At 43.6% G+C, this 17685-nt stretch overlaps 1 protein-coding gene across 2 annotated transcripts in view; it reads left to right on the top strand.

The window, feature by feature from the left end:
- Positions 1 to 17685, top strand: part of LOC109921752 (synaptosomal-associated protein 25-like) — an 80499-nt gene that overhangs the window by 37272 nt on the left and 25542 nt on the right. For both annotated transcript variants that reach the window (XM_048618326.1, XM_048618325.1), the window contains exon 4: positions 17442 to 17490. In XM_048618326.1, the coding sequence (XP_048474283.1) occupies positions 17442 to 17490 (49 nt within the window). The remainder of the gene's footprint in view (positions 1 to 17441; positions 17491 to 17685) is intronic.

The following is a 17685-nucleotide window of genomic DNA, read 5'->3' as shown; positions in this document are numbered from 1 at the left end:
CCACCACCAAAGACATCTTTCCCTCCCCACCTTTATCTGCTTTCCGGAGGGACAACTCTCTCCGTGACTCCCTTGTCCGCTCCACACTCCCCTCCAGCTCCACCACACCCGGCACTTTTCCCTGCAACCGCAGGAAGTGCTACACCTGCCCCCATACCTCCTCCCTCACCCCCATCCCAGGCCCCAAGAAGACTTTCCACATCAAGCAGATGTTCACCTGCACATCTGCCAATGTGGTATACTGCATCCGCTGTACCCGGTGTGGCTTCCTCTACATCGGGGAAACCAAGCGGAGACTCGGGGACCGCTTTGCAGAACACCTACGCTCGGTTCGCAACAAACAACTGCACCTCCCAGTCGCGAACCATTTCAACTCCCCCTCCCATTCCTCAGACGACATGTCCATCCTGGGCCTCCTGCAGTGCCACAACGATGCCACCCGAAGGTTGCAGGAACAGCAACTCATATTCCGCTTGGGAACCCTGCAGCCCAATGGTATCAATGTGGATTTCACAAGTTTCAAAATCTCCCCTCCCCCCACCGCATCCCAAAACCAGTCCAGCTCGTCCCTGCCTCCCTAACCTGTTCTTCCTCCCACCTATCCCCTCCTCCCACCTCAAGCCGCACCTCCATCTCCTACCGACCAACCTCATCCCGCCCCCTTGACCTGTCCGTCCTCCCTGGACTGACCTATCCCCTTCCTAACTCCCTACCTACACTCACCTTTCCTGGCCCCATCCCCGCCTCTTCGACCTGTTTGTTTCCTCTCCACCTATCCTCTCCTCTATCCCTCTTCTATCCGCCTCCCACTCTCTCCCTATTTATTTCAGAACCCCCTTCCCCTCCCCCTTTTCTGATGAAGGGTCTAGGCCCGAAACGTCAGCCTCTCTGCTCCTATGATGCTGCTTGGCCTGCTGTGTTCATCCAGCCCTGCACCTTGTTGTCTCGGATTCTCCAGCATCTGCAGTTCCTACTATCTCAGCCATGATCTTGTTGAGTGGCAGAGCAAACTCGAGTGGCTAAGTAGCCTAATCCTAATTCGTCTGTGTTTATGTTTCTATCGTTAAAAAATAACATCTTAAAGAGGAAGACACTGAGGGTTAGACAGCTTAGGACCAAATTTGGTAAAGACACAACATCCAGTGGTATGCTGGAGTAACTGATGACTGCTAAGAGGCCAATATTAGAGAAGTGCAGAGATATTAAAGGAATGTCAGGTCAGAGGAAGAAATAGAGGAAGTTTTGAGATTCATACAGATTTTGTGTGTAGTAAGTGCTTCTCCACCATGGATCAATGATCAGATCAGTGACTGTAAGCTCCTAAATAAAAAAAAAATACATTTTTATTTTATTTAAAACATAACAGCATATTTTCTAATTCTCAGGAGACAGACCTTGTGTTGTCACAATCCATTAATCCTGGGCCTTTGTAACTCACAAAACATCCATAAAAATAGACAAGAGTTTGATGCAGAATTTGTAACACCTAACATTACACCCTTTAATAAAGTTATGTATCAATAGGGCTGCAAAGAAGCTTGTCATCTAATTATTATATTCTTCTGATTCCTTTATTCAATTCATTCAGGAAGATAACTGAACTGAAAGTGCGGTTGCTTTGCAACTGTTCACTGTCCCTGATGTTCGGATTATGGCAATGCATGGTTATTGTGACAGCTGTCTCCCTTTGTAGCAAACCCAGAACTAATTAAAACAAACTGTTACAAACTCGGTCTTTGTATCGATACTTCTCCATGGTTACAATCAAAAGCTTCCCTCCTGCCCTGTGTCCAACTTGGCAACCAATCAGTTAAACTGCTGGGGACACTGGCTGAACAATGTTATTGTGTTCCATGTTATCACTGCAGCAGAATCAATGGAGTGAGCCTATGTTCCCATGCACTGTCCTTGAATTGTGTCACTGCAGAGTAAGACACCACAGCTATAGGAATACAGGATTGATGTGTGTGATCGATGCCACGTCTCGGAAATCACCTTAGACTTTTGGCTGTCTCAGAGTTTCTGTTGGGGAACAGAGAGTTTAAAATTTCCGCCACCATTTATATTGTTTTCTGACAGTCAGTTTGGGTTCTGCCAGGGCCATTTGATTCCAGGCCTCATCACAGCTTTGGTCCAAACACAGACAAAAGGGCTGAACTCTACTGGTGAGGTGAGAACGGCAGCCTTTGACAACAAACCAGCATTTGACTGAGTGTGGTGTCAAGGAGCCCTAGCAAAACTGGAGCCAGTTGGAATCAGGAGAAATCTCTCTGCTGATTGGAGTCATAACTGGCACAAAGGAAGATTGTTGTGATGGTTGAAAACAGAAAATGCTGGAGATCACAGCAGGTCAGGCAGCATCCATGGAGGGAGAGCAAGCTAACGTTTCGAGTCTAGATGACTCTTCAGCTGCCTGACCTGCTGTGATCTCTAGCATTTTCTGTTTTCAGTACAGATTCCAGCATCTGCTGTAATTTGCTCCTCTTTGTTGTGGTGGTCGGAGGTCAATAACTTTGATGGGGAGGTGATTTCATGGCACTTTCATTGAATTAGTAATCCAGAGGCCCAGGGTAACACTCAATGATTGAAATCACACGGAGGCTACTGGAATTTAAATTAAATGAATCCATATGAATTGTAATGCTAGTCTCAGTGATGGTGACCATAAAGCTATCATCAATTTTCATAAAAATCTAATGTGGTTCATTTAGCCCATTAGAGAAGGAAATCTGCTCATTTATCTAGTCTGGCCTGCATGTGACTCCAGATCCACAATGACGTCGTTGGCTTTTAGCTGCCCTCTGAAGTGGCTGAATACGTCACTCCGTTCATATGGCTCTGTCTAACAGCAGTAACTCAAGAAGGCAGCTCACCACCCCCTTTTCCAGTGCAGTTTGGGATGGTCAAATGCTGGCCTTGCCAGTAACACCCATGTCCCATCAAAGAATAAAAATGACCCCAGGATGTTGCTGCAGGAGTTTCTCAAAGAAGTATCTTCAGCCCAATAATCTTCAGTGCTTCATCAATGACCCCCTGCATCATGAGTTGAGAAGTGGGGATGTTTGCTGACGATTACACAATGTTCAGCAGCATTCACAACTCCTCAGTTACCGAAACAGTCCCACGTTCAAATGCAACAAGATTCTTGGACTGAAAAGTAGCAAGCAACATTTGTGCTGCAGAAGTGCCAGAAGATGACCATCTCCTAAAACAGAGAATCTAACCATCGTCTCTTGACATTTAATGGCGTAGCCATCATTGAATCCCCCACTTGCCATTGGAGGTTGCCATTGACCAGAAACCAAATTGGATTCACCTTGTAAATATAGTGGCTACAAGACCAAGTCAAAGGCCGGGAATCTTGTGATGAGTAACTCACTTCCTGACTTCCTCAAAGCCTGTCCATCACCAAAAGGCACAGGAGTGTGATGGAATATTCCCCACTTGCCTGGGTGGGTGCAGCTGCGACCACCTTCAAGGAGCTTAACAGCATTCAGGACTAAGCAGCCTGTTCACTGCCCCTATCTTCACTTTAAACGTTACTCCCTCCAGCACGATGCAGTGACAACAGTGTGTACTATCATACAAGATGCGCTTTAGCAACTCACCCTTCTTCCTTTGTGAATACCTCCTCCTCCTACTTTCCCTTCTCCTGAATCTCTTTGTCTCCGTTTCTCGGGTCAGACTGATTAATATTGTCTCTGAGCCCACTGACTACACTTGCTCCCACAGTGTGAGAGGGGAAAGGTCTGACAACTAACTGAGGTCAAGGCTGGGGCTGGAGCTGTAGGAAGGAGGTGAGGGGTGGGGGTTGTAGTATTGTAGGTGGGGGTGGGGCTGGACTGAGTTTTCTAATTCCTGGTTAATTTTTACTCATTATCTTTCCTAACTTTTTTACTCTTGGTTATGTTTCATATTGTGCTCCTTGGCCCTTCAAACAGGTTTCAGAACGAAAAGTGTGTGCTTGTGTATATATATAAAAAACAAATGTTCGTGTAATTCACTGTCAGAGAAAGTCTTGTTCTTGTGGTATCAATCACTATAAAGCACACTTTATTATCTGTGATGTAGGCTGTGCACTGTTGATGTGGCCATATGTATTTAAAATAATAACTACCATGCAACCAAAACATTATGATTTGTTAAACTCAGTCTCCCAATTCCGGTTCACAAATTGTTCAACACTTTGATGAGATAGTTTATTTCGCATGAGTAAAACTGAAATATCAATAGAAACAAGACCAAGTGCCCTAACGGTGTGGTTTGGAAACATACAGGAGCTGGCTAAACACATACAGGAGCTAAACACAATCAACCAGAACTTTAAACATCTAAAAACAAACGGGGGCAAGAAGCCCAGTGCTTTGTGAGATTTGAAAGCTCTCTTTGACAATAAGCTTTACTTTGTGATATTGTGGTATCAGCTGGTCTGAGCAGAAACAAATTGAATAAGTATGACCCTTCAATTTGATCCCAATCTCCCCCAGGAACACGAGTGCCCTCCAATAAATATCTCAACCATTCTTTCTCTGCAGTCTGCCATGTTGTTCGATTGAACACACTAGACAGAGTGACAGAAATAACTTTAAATGTTCTTCTCATCGGAACACAACCCATTTATTCCCTTCTGTTATATTTTAACACCTTTGTTCAAGCAGTGTTCTGATGATGTGTTCTCTTTACATCTGTCGTACCTTTGTTCCATACTAACATACTGACTTTAGCCATACTAAGCTTGAAATCACCCTTTATAATCATATCATCCCATAATCATCTGTTCTCTCTCACAATAGCAACCCCAATCACCATCTCCCTCTTTAAATAGAACAAGGGAATATAAGGAAGCCATTCAGCCTATTGTGCCTCTGCCAGCTCCTTAAAACAGCTATCTAATTAGATCCACTCCCCTACTCTTTCCTCATAACCCTGCAAGGATTTAACCAATTCCTTTTGGCAATTATTATTGAATCTGTTCCACCAGCTCACTCAGCAGTGTGTTCAACTTGCTGCATTAAAGTACACTTTTCCTTTTCCTCAGTTCTTATTATCACTTTTCTTAAATCTGTGTTCTTTTTAATTCACTAGCTGGGCCAGCTTTTATTGCCCAGACGATAGTTGAGTTAACCAAATTGCTGTGGGTCTGGAGTCATATGGTGATTGTGTCACAGGCAAGGTAAGGATGACAGATTTCCTTCTCTAAAAGGCATTAGTGAACCCAATAGATTTTTACAACAACAATGGTCATCATTAGGCTAGCCTTTAATGCCATGGTTTTTGTCTAAATTGAACTCACATTTCACCATCTGCCGTAGTGAGATTCAAACCCATATCTTCAGACCATTAGAGCCCGGGTTACTAATCCAATGACATTACCACTACACCACAACCTTGTCCCACATTAGTCATTTCCATGGTGATGGAAACCATGTCTCAATATTTACTCTATTTACTCATAATTTTTAAGCTGCTGTGACCTTCTCTGCTTTGAGGAGAACAACCTCAGCTTCTCTGGTGCCTTCACGTACCTGCTGCCATTCTAGTAAATATCCTGTGCAACCTCTCTAAGGCTTTGACACAGTTTGTAAAATGTAGCTCCCAGATTTGGACACAGTACTCCATCTGAAGCCTACCTAATGACTGCTGAAGGTTTGCCTTGACTTATTTTATACATACTGGTAGCTACCACTGTCCATGAACAGACAGGACTCAGGAATGGGATTCCAGAGGAGGTTAGGATTCCCAGAGTTACCCTGAAAGCTTTCAAGACATGTTGTTTACTCTGGCAGGGGATCATAGAATCCCAACAATGTTCATGCAGGCCATTCAGCCCATTGAGTTCATACCAACCCTCCGAAGAGCATCCTACCCAGACCTACTCTATCCCTGTAACCCTGCATTTCCCATGGCTAATCCACCTAACCTGCACATCTTTGGACTGTGGGAGGAAACGGGAGCACCCAGAGGAAACCCACGCAGACGCAGGGAGAATGTGCAAACAGACAGTTGCCCAAAGGTGGAATCACACCCAGGTCCCTGCTGCTATGAGGCAGCAGTGCTAACCACTGAGTCACCGTGCCACCATAAGATTGAGAGCCCAATGTTTATTCGATTATTCTCTAGGTGTTGGGCACTGCTATTTAAGGGGAGATCATGGCATAGTGGTAACTAGACTTGTGGTCCAGTGACCCAGGCTGATGTTCTGGGGACAGGGGTTCAAATCCCACCACAGTGGCTGGCTGAAGTTTATTTCAATTAATCTGGTATTGAAAACTAGCCATTGGAAAAACCAAAAGAACTGTGGATGCTGTAAATCAGGAACAAAAACAAAGTTGCTGGAAAAGCTCAGCAGGTCTGACAGCATCTGTGAAGAAAAAATCAGAATTAATGTTTCGGGTTCAGTGACCCTTCCTCAGAACCGGACCTGAAACATTAATTCTGAATTTTTCTTCACAGATGCTGCCAGACCTGCTGAGCTTTTCCAGCAACTTTGTTTTTGTATCCATTAGAAATGATGACCATTTAACTACCATTGGTTGTTGCAAAAACCCATCTGATTCATGAAGAATATGGTTGAACAGAACTTGAGTATTGCTGAAAAAGACACATTGTGTCAAAGCTTTTTGTCTTGCACTCACCAGGACAACTTGCAAGAATACCAATTCAAGAATACCAAGGTTTTCTCCGTGGGGAATTCCGTCTTTTTCAACGGGGCTGACTCTCAATCAATGTTCCCAACTGTGTAGCTGCTGGGAGGTCAGTGCAGGCTAATTGGCGTGCTGATCTTGTGGAAGGTGCTGAAGTCTATGCAGCAGATAAATTAATTAAAGGGAACATTGCTCTTCAGTGCCCTCAAATGTGTCCTAGTCAGCCACTCAGTTCAAGGGCTATCATGAATAGACAACAAATACTGGCCTCAAAATGCTCACACCTCACGAAATATTAAATAAAAACCCCTCATCCTGCACCTCCTCCATCACAGTGACATGAAAGAACTTATTGGTCCCTTTGTAATTTAGAATCAGAGAAGTTTACAGTACACAGAAGGAGGTCATACGCCCCATCGTGTCTGTACCAGCTCCTGAAAGAGCTACCCAGTTAGCCCCATGCTCCAGCCCTATCTCCGTAGACTTCTAACTTCATCCCTTTCAAACACATATCAAGCGGTCTTTTGAAACCTCCTATAGAATCCACCTCTGCCACTCTCCCAGGCAGCGCCTTCCAAATTGTAACAACTCTGTGAGTAAAGAAGTTTCTCCTCATCTCATTCCTAGCTTTCTTGCTGACAAGTTGTGATCCCCTAGTTACTGATATGCCAACTAGTAGAAACAGAATATCCTTCTTTATCCTGGCAAAATTGTTCATAATTTTGAACACCTCAATAAGGTAAGCTCTTAATCTTCTCTGCTCCAAGGTGAATGAGCCCAATTTCTCTAATTTTTCCTTATATCTGAAGTCCCTCATTCCTGGTATCATTCTAGTAAATCTCCTTTGCACACTCTCCAGGGCTTTAACGTCTTACATAAATAAGGTGCCCAGAACTGAACATAATGCTCCAAATGTGTTCCACCCAATGATTTATAGCTGTGTAGCATCACTTCCTTGCTTTTATACTCTGTGCTTTTATTTATAACCCCAAAGATCCAATAAGCCTTCTTAACAAGCATTTGAACTTGCCTGGCCACCTTCAGAGAATCAAGTATGTGTACTCTTCTCAACGTTGTACCATTGAGCCTGTATTGTCTCTCCATGTTTCGTCTACCAAAATACATTACGTCACATTTCGCTGCATTGAATTTCATCTGCCAGGTATCTGTCCACTTGGCCAACTTGTCAATGTCCCTCTGAAGTCACTCAGCACCATCCTTGCAATTCACTATTCTCCCTCGCTTAGTAACATCTGCAAATTTAGAGATTTGGCCCAGAGCACCTATCTCCAAATCGTTTATATAAATCAGAAAAAGCAAGGGTGTGAACATCAATCCCCATAGAATACCACTTACAGCTTGTCTCCAATCTCAGAAATACCCATCTATTCTCTGTTTCTGATCTATTAGCCAACTTCTAATCCATGCTAAATTAAAACCAAAAGAACTACAGGTGCTGTAAATCAGAAACAGTTCTGAGGAAGGGTCACCAGACCTGAAATATTAACTCTGATTTCTCTTTACAGATGCTGCCAAACATGCTGAGCTTTTCCGGCAACTTCTGTTTTTGTTTCTAATCCATGCTGCCAAGGACCCATCAAGCCCAAACATTTCTAATTTGCTAACCAATGCCAAGTGGCATTGTATCAAATTTCCCAACTCTTATTCCCTTTCACAGCTCTGCACGTTTTTGTCTTTACTGATGGAAGCTATGTCTACTTGGCCCTGGAACGACACATGAATGTTTCCACAATGTTCAGATATCAGGTTTTCAAATCCCAAGCTTGTGACAAGTTAATCGGATTTGTAACTTTATCTTAACAATGGGCTGAAAGGCCCTATTCTGCCCCTTAAAGATTCTGTGATTCTACAGCCCCTGATTGACTGTTGTTTCCCTTTACCCCTCTAAGGACTACTCCCCTTGGACTTTCAAATGCGGCCATTGGTTTGAAGCAGTGTGTTTGCTGCAAGAACTGCTAGCACATGCTGCAGAGATCTCATGTTGATGGAGCAAGGTGCTGCATAGTGACCTGTCCATTGCCTATCTGACTGATAGACTGTTTGGTACTCCCTACTGTCGCAAGCTGCCTGCCCTTCCCTCTGCACTGAAAAGCAATGTAAACTGCAGAGGCTGGTCACCTACAACAGAGCCGATTAGGGCCTGTTCACTACAAGAATGGTGCAAGTCCCACAGAGGCTGGCAGGCTGTAAGTCTGTGCTGAAGTCAGTAAGTATGCAGAAGTACAGTAATGTGAATTGGACAGAGGCTAGACACCTCCATGAAAACATTGAGGTAGTGAGCACTAAGAAATGAAGCTAACATTTAGATATACAAGATTGTGGCCAGCCCTTGAGAATTGCAATTATGAAGAAAACTTAGTTTAGCAAGGACTGTTTCTGTATAACAGAGGAGGCTGAGGGATGACATAACTGAGGTGTGCAAAATAATGAGGGGCTTGAATTGAGTGGACAAAGAAGACCTGGTTCCCCGGCAGAGGGATCAAACTTTTTACTCAAGAACATATTCAGATATGTTATTACACACCTCTGGAGCAGGTGGAACTTGAATCTGGGCCTCCTGGTCCAGGGGTAGGGACACTACCTCTGCACCCCAACAGGGCAAAATAGGGACAACAGTCATTGCCGTGACTTGGATCGAGGAAGTACTGCTGTTTCATTACCAGGGACCACAGATTTAAGGTGATTGGCAGAAGGATTAGAGGGACATGAGGAAAAGCTTTTCACCAAGAGGGTGGTGGCTGTCTGTAATTCACTGGCCAGTTTGGTGTTTGAGATGGAAACTATCAGCTCATTTCCAGTGGAAACACTGGATCTGCACCTGAAGGACTGTAACCTGCAAAGTTACAGATTAGGTGCTAGTTAGTGAGATTAGAAATGGGGGCTAGTTTATTCAGTCAGCACAGACATGATGGGCTGAATTGTTTCTTTCAGTGCTGTAATATTTCTGTTTTTTCTATGGTTCTAAGACCAATAACATACATCCCATTCAAATGCATGAAATGTGACTGTATCTCTGCATGCCAGGTGACCTTGCAGAAGGATGCAAGTCATAAGTGTCCCTGATCTCCAGAGTAAAGTGTTGCCTACATTGGTCCAAGGGCAGGCAGGATGATGTGGTAAGGCTGGTAATGTACTGATGCTGACTTATGTGGATGAAGTGGGGAGGAGGATGGTGTCTATGGAGCATGCAGGAGCATCGTTCTGAAGAACTGTTTGGATGGTGGCTGAGACAAGTGTTGGGTGAGCTGCAGCCCCCAGGTCCGCCTCTGATTTATATGTTTGGAAATTTATATAGTATGGTTTCTTGGTGAAGGAGAGGAGATGGTCAGATTCTGAATTTGCTGTTTATGGCTTGAGGGGGAAATCGGGAAAGTTTTTCTCAATGTCAGCAATTAAATTTTCTTCCCTCTCACCATTTGTTCCCACCTTTCTTGCCTTTGTTCACACATACAAGGGAGCGGAAAATTCCAACTTTTGTGAATACAGCATTGTGGAACATTCTATAACAGGAAGTGGTCAAGGCCAAAATATTGAATGTTTTCATAAGGAGTTAAAGATAGTTCTTAGGGCTAAATGAATCAAAGGGCATGGGGAGAAAGTGGGACTAGATTTCTGAGTTGGATGATCAGCTTTGATCTTATTGAATGGTAGAGCAGGCACAAAGGGCTGAATGGCCTACTCCTGATCCTATTTTCTATGTTTCTATGAATTTATTCTTATACTGCACTTCACAGCATTGAAGGAGCCTCTGACTGTGCATGAAATGGGAGAGCTCTTCCGTTAGAAAGACACCTTTCCACAAAAAATTGAATTTAGTCCAGTGCAAAAAACAGTTTCAAGAAAAACAGAAACCTGTGGCTGACAGAAGTGTGAAATCAAAACAGAAAATGCTGCTACTACCCAGCAGGTTAATCAGCAATGCGAAGACACAACAGCAGTTTTTCTGAAATGTTTGGGTATTGTTTAAAAGTAAGGTGTTAATTGAAACGTGGGTTTAAGATTTATATCCAGTAAACCACCTCTCTCCACATGTTGCAGGACTGTGTGTGTATAGAAACAATACCATATCATTCTGCAGCACTTGTTGAGATCTGGGAAATATGTTCAATGATTCCTTTGGCCTTTGAAGTTCTAATAACGTCATGGAGCACACAGGTGCCTAATGGTCTCCGTGTGGATTGTACAGCTGTGGATGACATTTAAGGACAGAATCCTGATGTCAGTTATAGAGTCATAGAGTTATACAACACAGAAACAGACTCTTCGGCCGAACTCGTCCATGTTGACCAAGGTTCCCAAACTAAACTTGTCCCATATGCCAGTATTTGGCCCATATTCCTCTAAACCTTTCCTATTCATGTACGTATCCAAATGTCTTTTAAACTTGACCATTTACTCCTACAAGTTAATCACTTGGAGACATATTGCAGAGCATCATAATGAAAGACCTGGAGTTCATTATATTTCCTTGATTATGATTTTAATGACATTGATCATCTGTTTCAATGATATTAACTGAGGGCCAGAGCTCCTCTGCTCCCCTGGGGGTGGGGGTGCATTGATAGGAAGCCAGTTTCACATCATATCTGAAAGATGGCACCTATGGCAGAGCAGCATTCACTTGTACAGTACTAATATAGGAGTGGTGGACAGGATGTTATTATCAAAGGCCCAGGTTGATGCATAGGTTCAAATGATAGCAGGTGGAATTCAAATGCAGTTCACAAATCTGGGATATAAAGCTGGTCTCAATGATGGTGATCAATTATCATCAGGTGCCCTTTAGGGAGGGAAATCTGCCATCCTTATCTGGTTGGGCATACATGTAACTCTAGACCCACAGCAATGTGGTTGACCCTCAACTGCCCTCTGAAATGTATCAAGCTGATCAGTTTGAGATCAATTAGGAATGGACAATAAAAGCTGGCCTAGCCCACATCACATGAAAAGTCAAGAAAAATAAAAAGCTCTGTTGGTTTTGAGCAGATTTATTCACAAGAAGCTCTAAAGCTTTCTGTCACCACTAATTTAATTGTTAATTCATTTGTGGGATGTGGGCATCCCTGGCTATCCAGCATTTGTTGCCAGCCCCTAGTTGCCCTTGAAAAAGTGGTGGTGAGCTGTCTTCTTGAACTGCTGCAGTCCACCTTTTTTTAATTTAAAAAATATACTTTATTCAAAAAAAAATCTTTGTATATATACATAGTCACAAATGCAGTTCGGTTCAGTACAATAGCATATCAAGGAAACAAGCAATCATTGGAGTTTAACTCTATCTAAACAAACCAAAGACATCTCTTACACATAGAAGACTATATTTACACAAATTGAGATACAGGAGAGCTGGGGAGTCCAATAACTGAACAGACCCCCATTTATCTTTGGCAGAAAGACTACAGACAATGATCTTTCCCCACAGTGCCTTGGCAGCAGCTGCCCCACTGCAGTTCACCTGCTGTGTGTTGACCCACAATGCCATTAGGGAGAGAGTTCTAAGACTTTGACCCAGCAACAATGAAGGAACGGGGATATATTTCTAAGTCAGGATGGTGAGTGGCTTGGAGGGGAACTTGAAGTGGTGGTGATCCCATGTATCTAGGTGTTCTAAAGAGCGACTGTGCCAGATTAGAAGCTTCTGCATTTACACAGATCCTCGTGGCTCCATCCACATGAATCTTGTTTCGCCTAAAATGGGTTCTCTTCACATTGGACAGCTGGTGCTGATGTGAGATTCACCACGGTGTGTCCTGGGACTGTTTGAGAAGGAGTGGAGCGTGACTTGGAAACAATATATTCAGTGCTGCAGCTGTATAACACTGCAACCTAGTAATTGGCCTTCAAAGTGACGGTTAACAACATGTTCCATTTTCTTTGTATTTTGTGTTGGTTTACCTCATGCAGAGAGTTATCTGTTTCGTTTCATTGTTTCTTGTGTTCTCCTACCCTGTGCCTAGTCAATCTGGTGCAAAACAAGTAATTTTCTCGGTGCAAAAAGGGAATGAAAACATCTGAAGCACAGTGGCTGAGAAGTTACAGAGTGGTCTTGGGGCAGGATGTGATATGAGTTTATCTGTGCTGAGAAAATAGGAAATCTTGTGGAAATCTTCAGTGTTCACCAGAATCACCTGCCAAAAGGCTGAGGATGGAGGTTGCTGTGATAAGAGCAAAATACTGTGGATGCAGGTCTGGCAGCAGCTGTGGAGAGAGAAACAGAGTTAACATTTCAAGTCTGAAATGACTTCTTCGGAACTGAGTTCCAAAGTAGAGTCAAAGAAGAGCCTTACTGGATTCTGTTTCTCTGTCCACAGATGCTGCCAGACCTGCTGTGTTTCCCCAGCACCGTTTGTTTTTATTACAGAGGTTGTTATCTGGAAGGTTGGTGGTTCGTAACCACCCAGAGGCACTTGGGATGGCACAGTGGCTCAATGGTTAGCACTGCTGCTTCACAGTGGCTGGGATCTGGGTTCAATTCCACCCTCGGGCGACTGTCTGTGTGGAGTTTGCACATTCTCCCCATGTCTGTGTGGGTTTCCTCTGGGTGCTCCGGTTTCCTCCCACAGTCCAAAGATGTGCAGGTTAGGTGGATTGGCCATGCTAAATTTCCCATAGTGTTCAGGGATGTGTAGTTTAGGTGGGTTACAGGGGTGGGTATGGGTGGGATGCTCTGAGGGTCAGTGTGGACTTGTTGGGCCGAAGGGCCTGTCCCTACACTGTATAGATTCTATTCTATTCTAGGTTGCAGTTTAGTATCCAGTCACTAAGAGCAGTAGATTAGAATGTACATAAGAGAAGCAGGGATAACCAAAAGAAAGACCTGTATATATATGGGAACTTTCACAACCTAGGGATACGTCTGAGCAGAGCAGGTCAGACAGCATCATACGAGTAGGAAAGTCGATGTTTCAGGTCAGGACCCTTCTGAGGAGTTCTGAAGAAGGATCCCGACTTTCCTGCTCCTCTGATGCTGCCTGACCGCTGTGTACCTCCAGCTCCACACTGTGTTAGACTCTGACTCCAGCATCTGCAGTTCTTGCTATCTCCGACACCTCTGAGCAGTTTTGAAGTAAGTCACTGCTCTAATGTAAAAAACACAGCAGCAAATTTCTGCACAGCAAGATTCCACACAAAACTCTATGACCAATAACCAGATCATCTGTTCTTACTAATGTTGGTTGAAGAATAGAACATCATAGGTAAAATGCCTCCTGCTCTTCCTAGAATCCCTACAGTGCGGAAAGAGGTCATTCAGTCCATCAAGTCCGCACCAACCATCTGAAGAGCATCCCACACAAACCCTGCCCCAACCCCCTACCCTTTCCCTGTTACCCCACATTACCCGTGGCTAATCCACCGAGCCTGCATATCTTTGGACTGTGGGAGGAAACCCACGCAGACGTGGAGAGAATGTGCAAACTTCACACAGACTGTTACCTGAGGGTGGAATCGAACGTGGGTATCTGGTGGTGTGAGGCAGCAGTGTTAACCACTGAGGCACTATGCAGCACCATCTTCTTTGAAATAATGCCATGGGATAATTTAGACCCAACTGAGAGGTCAGACAGAGCTTTATTTTAACATCTCATGCAAAGCTGGCACCTCTGACAATGTAGCACTCTGTCAATGCTACACTGGAGTGTCAAGCTGGATCACTCCCTGGAGTTGGACTTAATCCCAAGTGTAGTATCAGGGCTGGCTTGGCCATATCAGTGATATCGGCGATCATCTAAGGTGCCAAGCTTTCAGAGGTGCCAAATTAGATCTTCTTAGTCAAGTAAATAAGGTAACATTTCATTCTGGACTTCTCACTTTTCTTTGTATTGAATGGGGATGAGGAGTGCCATGGTCATAGTGCACTGAAGGTGCCAAACCCTTGGGCCAGCTCTGAGTCCGACCCAGTGATCCACACAGTAGGTCTGCTCTGATGAGATTGTGGACTCAGAGAGTTCAGTTCCTCCACCAGGGGACAAAAGATCCTAGCCAATCCTCGACTAACTCCAGAATTAGGAACAGAAGTAGACCTTTCGGCCCGTTGAGTCTGATGTGATATTTGATAAGATTGTGGCTGATCTGATAATGGCCTCAATTCCAATCTCTTGTCTGCCTCTAATAAATCTTTACACCGTCATCAATCAAAAATTTGTCTATCTCCATCTTGAATGTATTTAATAACCCAGCTTCCATTGTTGTCTGGGGAAGAGAATTCCAGAAAGTCACATTCCTGACCTCTCATTCTTCTCAGTTCCAATGGCATATGGCCCAACTTAAAAGCTGTTGCTCTCATTTCATAGTTGTAGCTAGTTTCTGCCTGATTGATGCAGGGTGTGGTGTGATATCTAAGATTGGCATCACTAGTTCAGCCATGACCTTGTCAGTCTGCTCTGCTATCATGTGGGAATTGAATACTGAAACCAATCTCACCAGGCCCAGTGTAAAATTCAGTCTGATTGATTTTCCACCTTTTCTAAGGTGGATTGATGTGTAGTCTTCAAGATTAGCTAAGCCTTCTCCACTTAGCATCATGTTGGATTAAGAACCTATGGATCCACAAGGGTTTGGGGTTGGTCGAACTGGTCCTCCTACACAGATCAAACTGCAGGATGGACAGGAATTAATGTGGAATTGCCTGTCATCACATTATCCCCCTCTCCTGTCTGACTCATTAAATAGACTGAAGAGAGTAGGAGAGGAAATGAATTGACTGATTAAATAAATCATATGGGTTACAACACAAATTGAAATTGGAGTTAGATTATTACTATAGATAGTTTCCTGTGTAAGAGACTGCAAATTCATAGACTACTAGATGATGCTCAGTATGTGGGTCACACTCCAGTGCACCATTCTCCCTTCCTGTTGAATCCTCAAGTGGCCCAAGTCACGTCTTCTACAAACCAGTGCAGTTGACTGTCTAATCAGTTCCCAGACAGAATACACTCTCAAGTTAATGATTTGTTCAAAGCTCAACTGGCCAAATACCAGGAGAATATTGGCTCCTTTTTGACTAATCCTTTCAGCAATTTGTTGTCTCTGGGTGCAGTGATGTTTCAATGGAAATGGGAGTTCACTCTTGTTTTATCTTATTCTTATTTATGACGTAAAGGTGGTATAATTTCATCCCTCCTTCACTCAATCAGTAGTTGTTTACCAATCTTTGGAAGACAACTTTGTGGTCAGCAGTTTCTAGACTTAGTTCGTCTACTCTTTGCGACCTTTACCCTGGGGGTAAAGGTATTTTTCCCTGGGGGGTAATGGTGTTCTTTCCTGAGGTGATGGTATTTCTCCCTGGGGGTAATGGTATTCTTCCAATTTACCAAATTGCCCTGGATCCCTTGGCTGCTAGCTTCTTAACCAGCCTGCCATGCAAGACTTTGGCAAACACCTTATTGAAGTCCACACACTGAGTTGCCTCCTTGAAAAACTCAATCGCATTTGCTAAACATGATCTGACAAAGTCGTGCTGACAATCCTTGATTAATCCTCACCTCCAGGTGGAGATTAATTCTGTCCCTCAACATTCTTTTCCCATTAGTTTCGCTATCAATGAGGTCCATAGTTTCTTGGTCTATCCCTACATCTACATCTACATCTTCTTTCTCTATAGAGAATACAGATGCAAAATATGCATTAAAACCTCAGTTATGTCTTCCAGTTCCACAAAGAGATCACCACTTTGGATCCTAATGGTTCCTATTCTTTCCCTGGTTATTGTTTTGCCCCAGTGTACTGTAAAATACTTTTGATTTCTTTTCTTAATGTTATCTGTCAGTGGTTTGTCTTCTCTTTGCTCTCTTAATTTCTTTTTTTAAATCTTTTTTACCTGGCTGGGTCTGTACACTGTACATAAAACTGATCGACTCAGTATACTGTACATATACCTCACTGAGTTTGCACAATGTTCATATCCCTAGTTGTGTCCGTACATTCACTTGGCTGGTTCTTACTCTTTACGTATCCCTAGTTGTGTCTGTACTCTTTACATACCTGGTTGGGTCTGCACTGAACGTATATATAACTGGGTCTATACTCTGTACATATACCTGCCTGGGTCTATACTCTACATGTAGCTGGCTCGGTCTGTACTCAATACAGAATGAACTGCCAGAGGAAGTTGTAGATGCAGGTACAGTTACAACATTTAAAAGACATTTGGATAGGTACATGAATAAGAAAGGTTTTGATGGATATTGGCCAAATTCAGGCAAATGGAATTAATTTAGTTTCAGAAACTTGATCAGCGTGGACTAGTTGGACCGAAGGGTCTGTTTCTGTGCTGTATGACTCTATGACTATCACTGTATATACCTGGGACTCTACCCTGAACGTATGGCTGGCTGGGTCTGTCCTCTGTAAGAATACCTGGTTGGGACTGTGCAGAATGTGAATCAAGCCAAATCTCTATGGCACACTCAGTGCAAAAGGTAGAACTATCATCATTGAGTCTTCAAGAGGAAGCCTATAGGCACTCAACATTGGTTGAGCTCATTAAACACAGCCACATTTGTATCTTAATTTGGGTAAGTGAATATATCACTTAATAGAGTGTGCGCTGCATGGCAGGTGAATAGAAAGTTCTCCGTAGGAATTTTTTCTGTGTTGTTAATGGAGCTCTTAATGCTGGTCTGTGGTAATCCAGCACACACTGGTTTATATGTTTATCCATAACGTACTGAGTGAAGATGTGAAAGCTTTGGATTAATTGAGCGCCTCTGTTGCATTCGGTAATGATTTCTATTCTTTCTCTCTCACGACTTACTTTTTTTTAATCACCACCCACAGAGCAAAGATGCTGGGATCAGGACTCTCGTCATGCTGGATGAACAAGGAGGTAAGTGGGCTTCAGAGACCACTGTGGTTCCTATAGCGAGATGTGGTGGTGATAATGAAACTGATCGACCACACTTGATGGTTGGGCAAGGGTGCTCATGGAAATGAGATACCAAGATGTAGAGCTGGATGAACACAGCAGGCCAAGCAGCATCAGAGGAGCAGGAAGGCTGACGCTTCGGGCCTAGACCCTTTT

Source organism: Rhincodon typus, chromosome 39, assembly GCF_021869965.1.
Source record: "Rhincodon typus isolate 14 chromosome 39, sRhiTyp1.1, whole genome shotgun sequence".
NCBI classification, from domain to species: domain Eukaryota; kingdom Metazoa; phylum Chordata; class Chondrichthyes; order Orectolobiformes; family Rhincodontidae; genus Rhincodon; species Rhincodon typus.
Note: the sequence above shows the minus strand (reverse complement) of the source record. Positions and strands in the feature narration are given on the sequence as shown.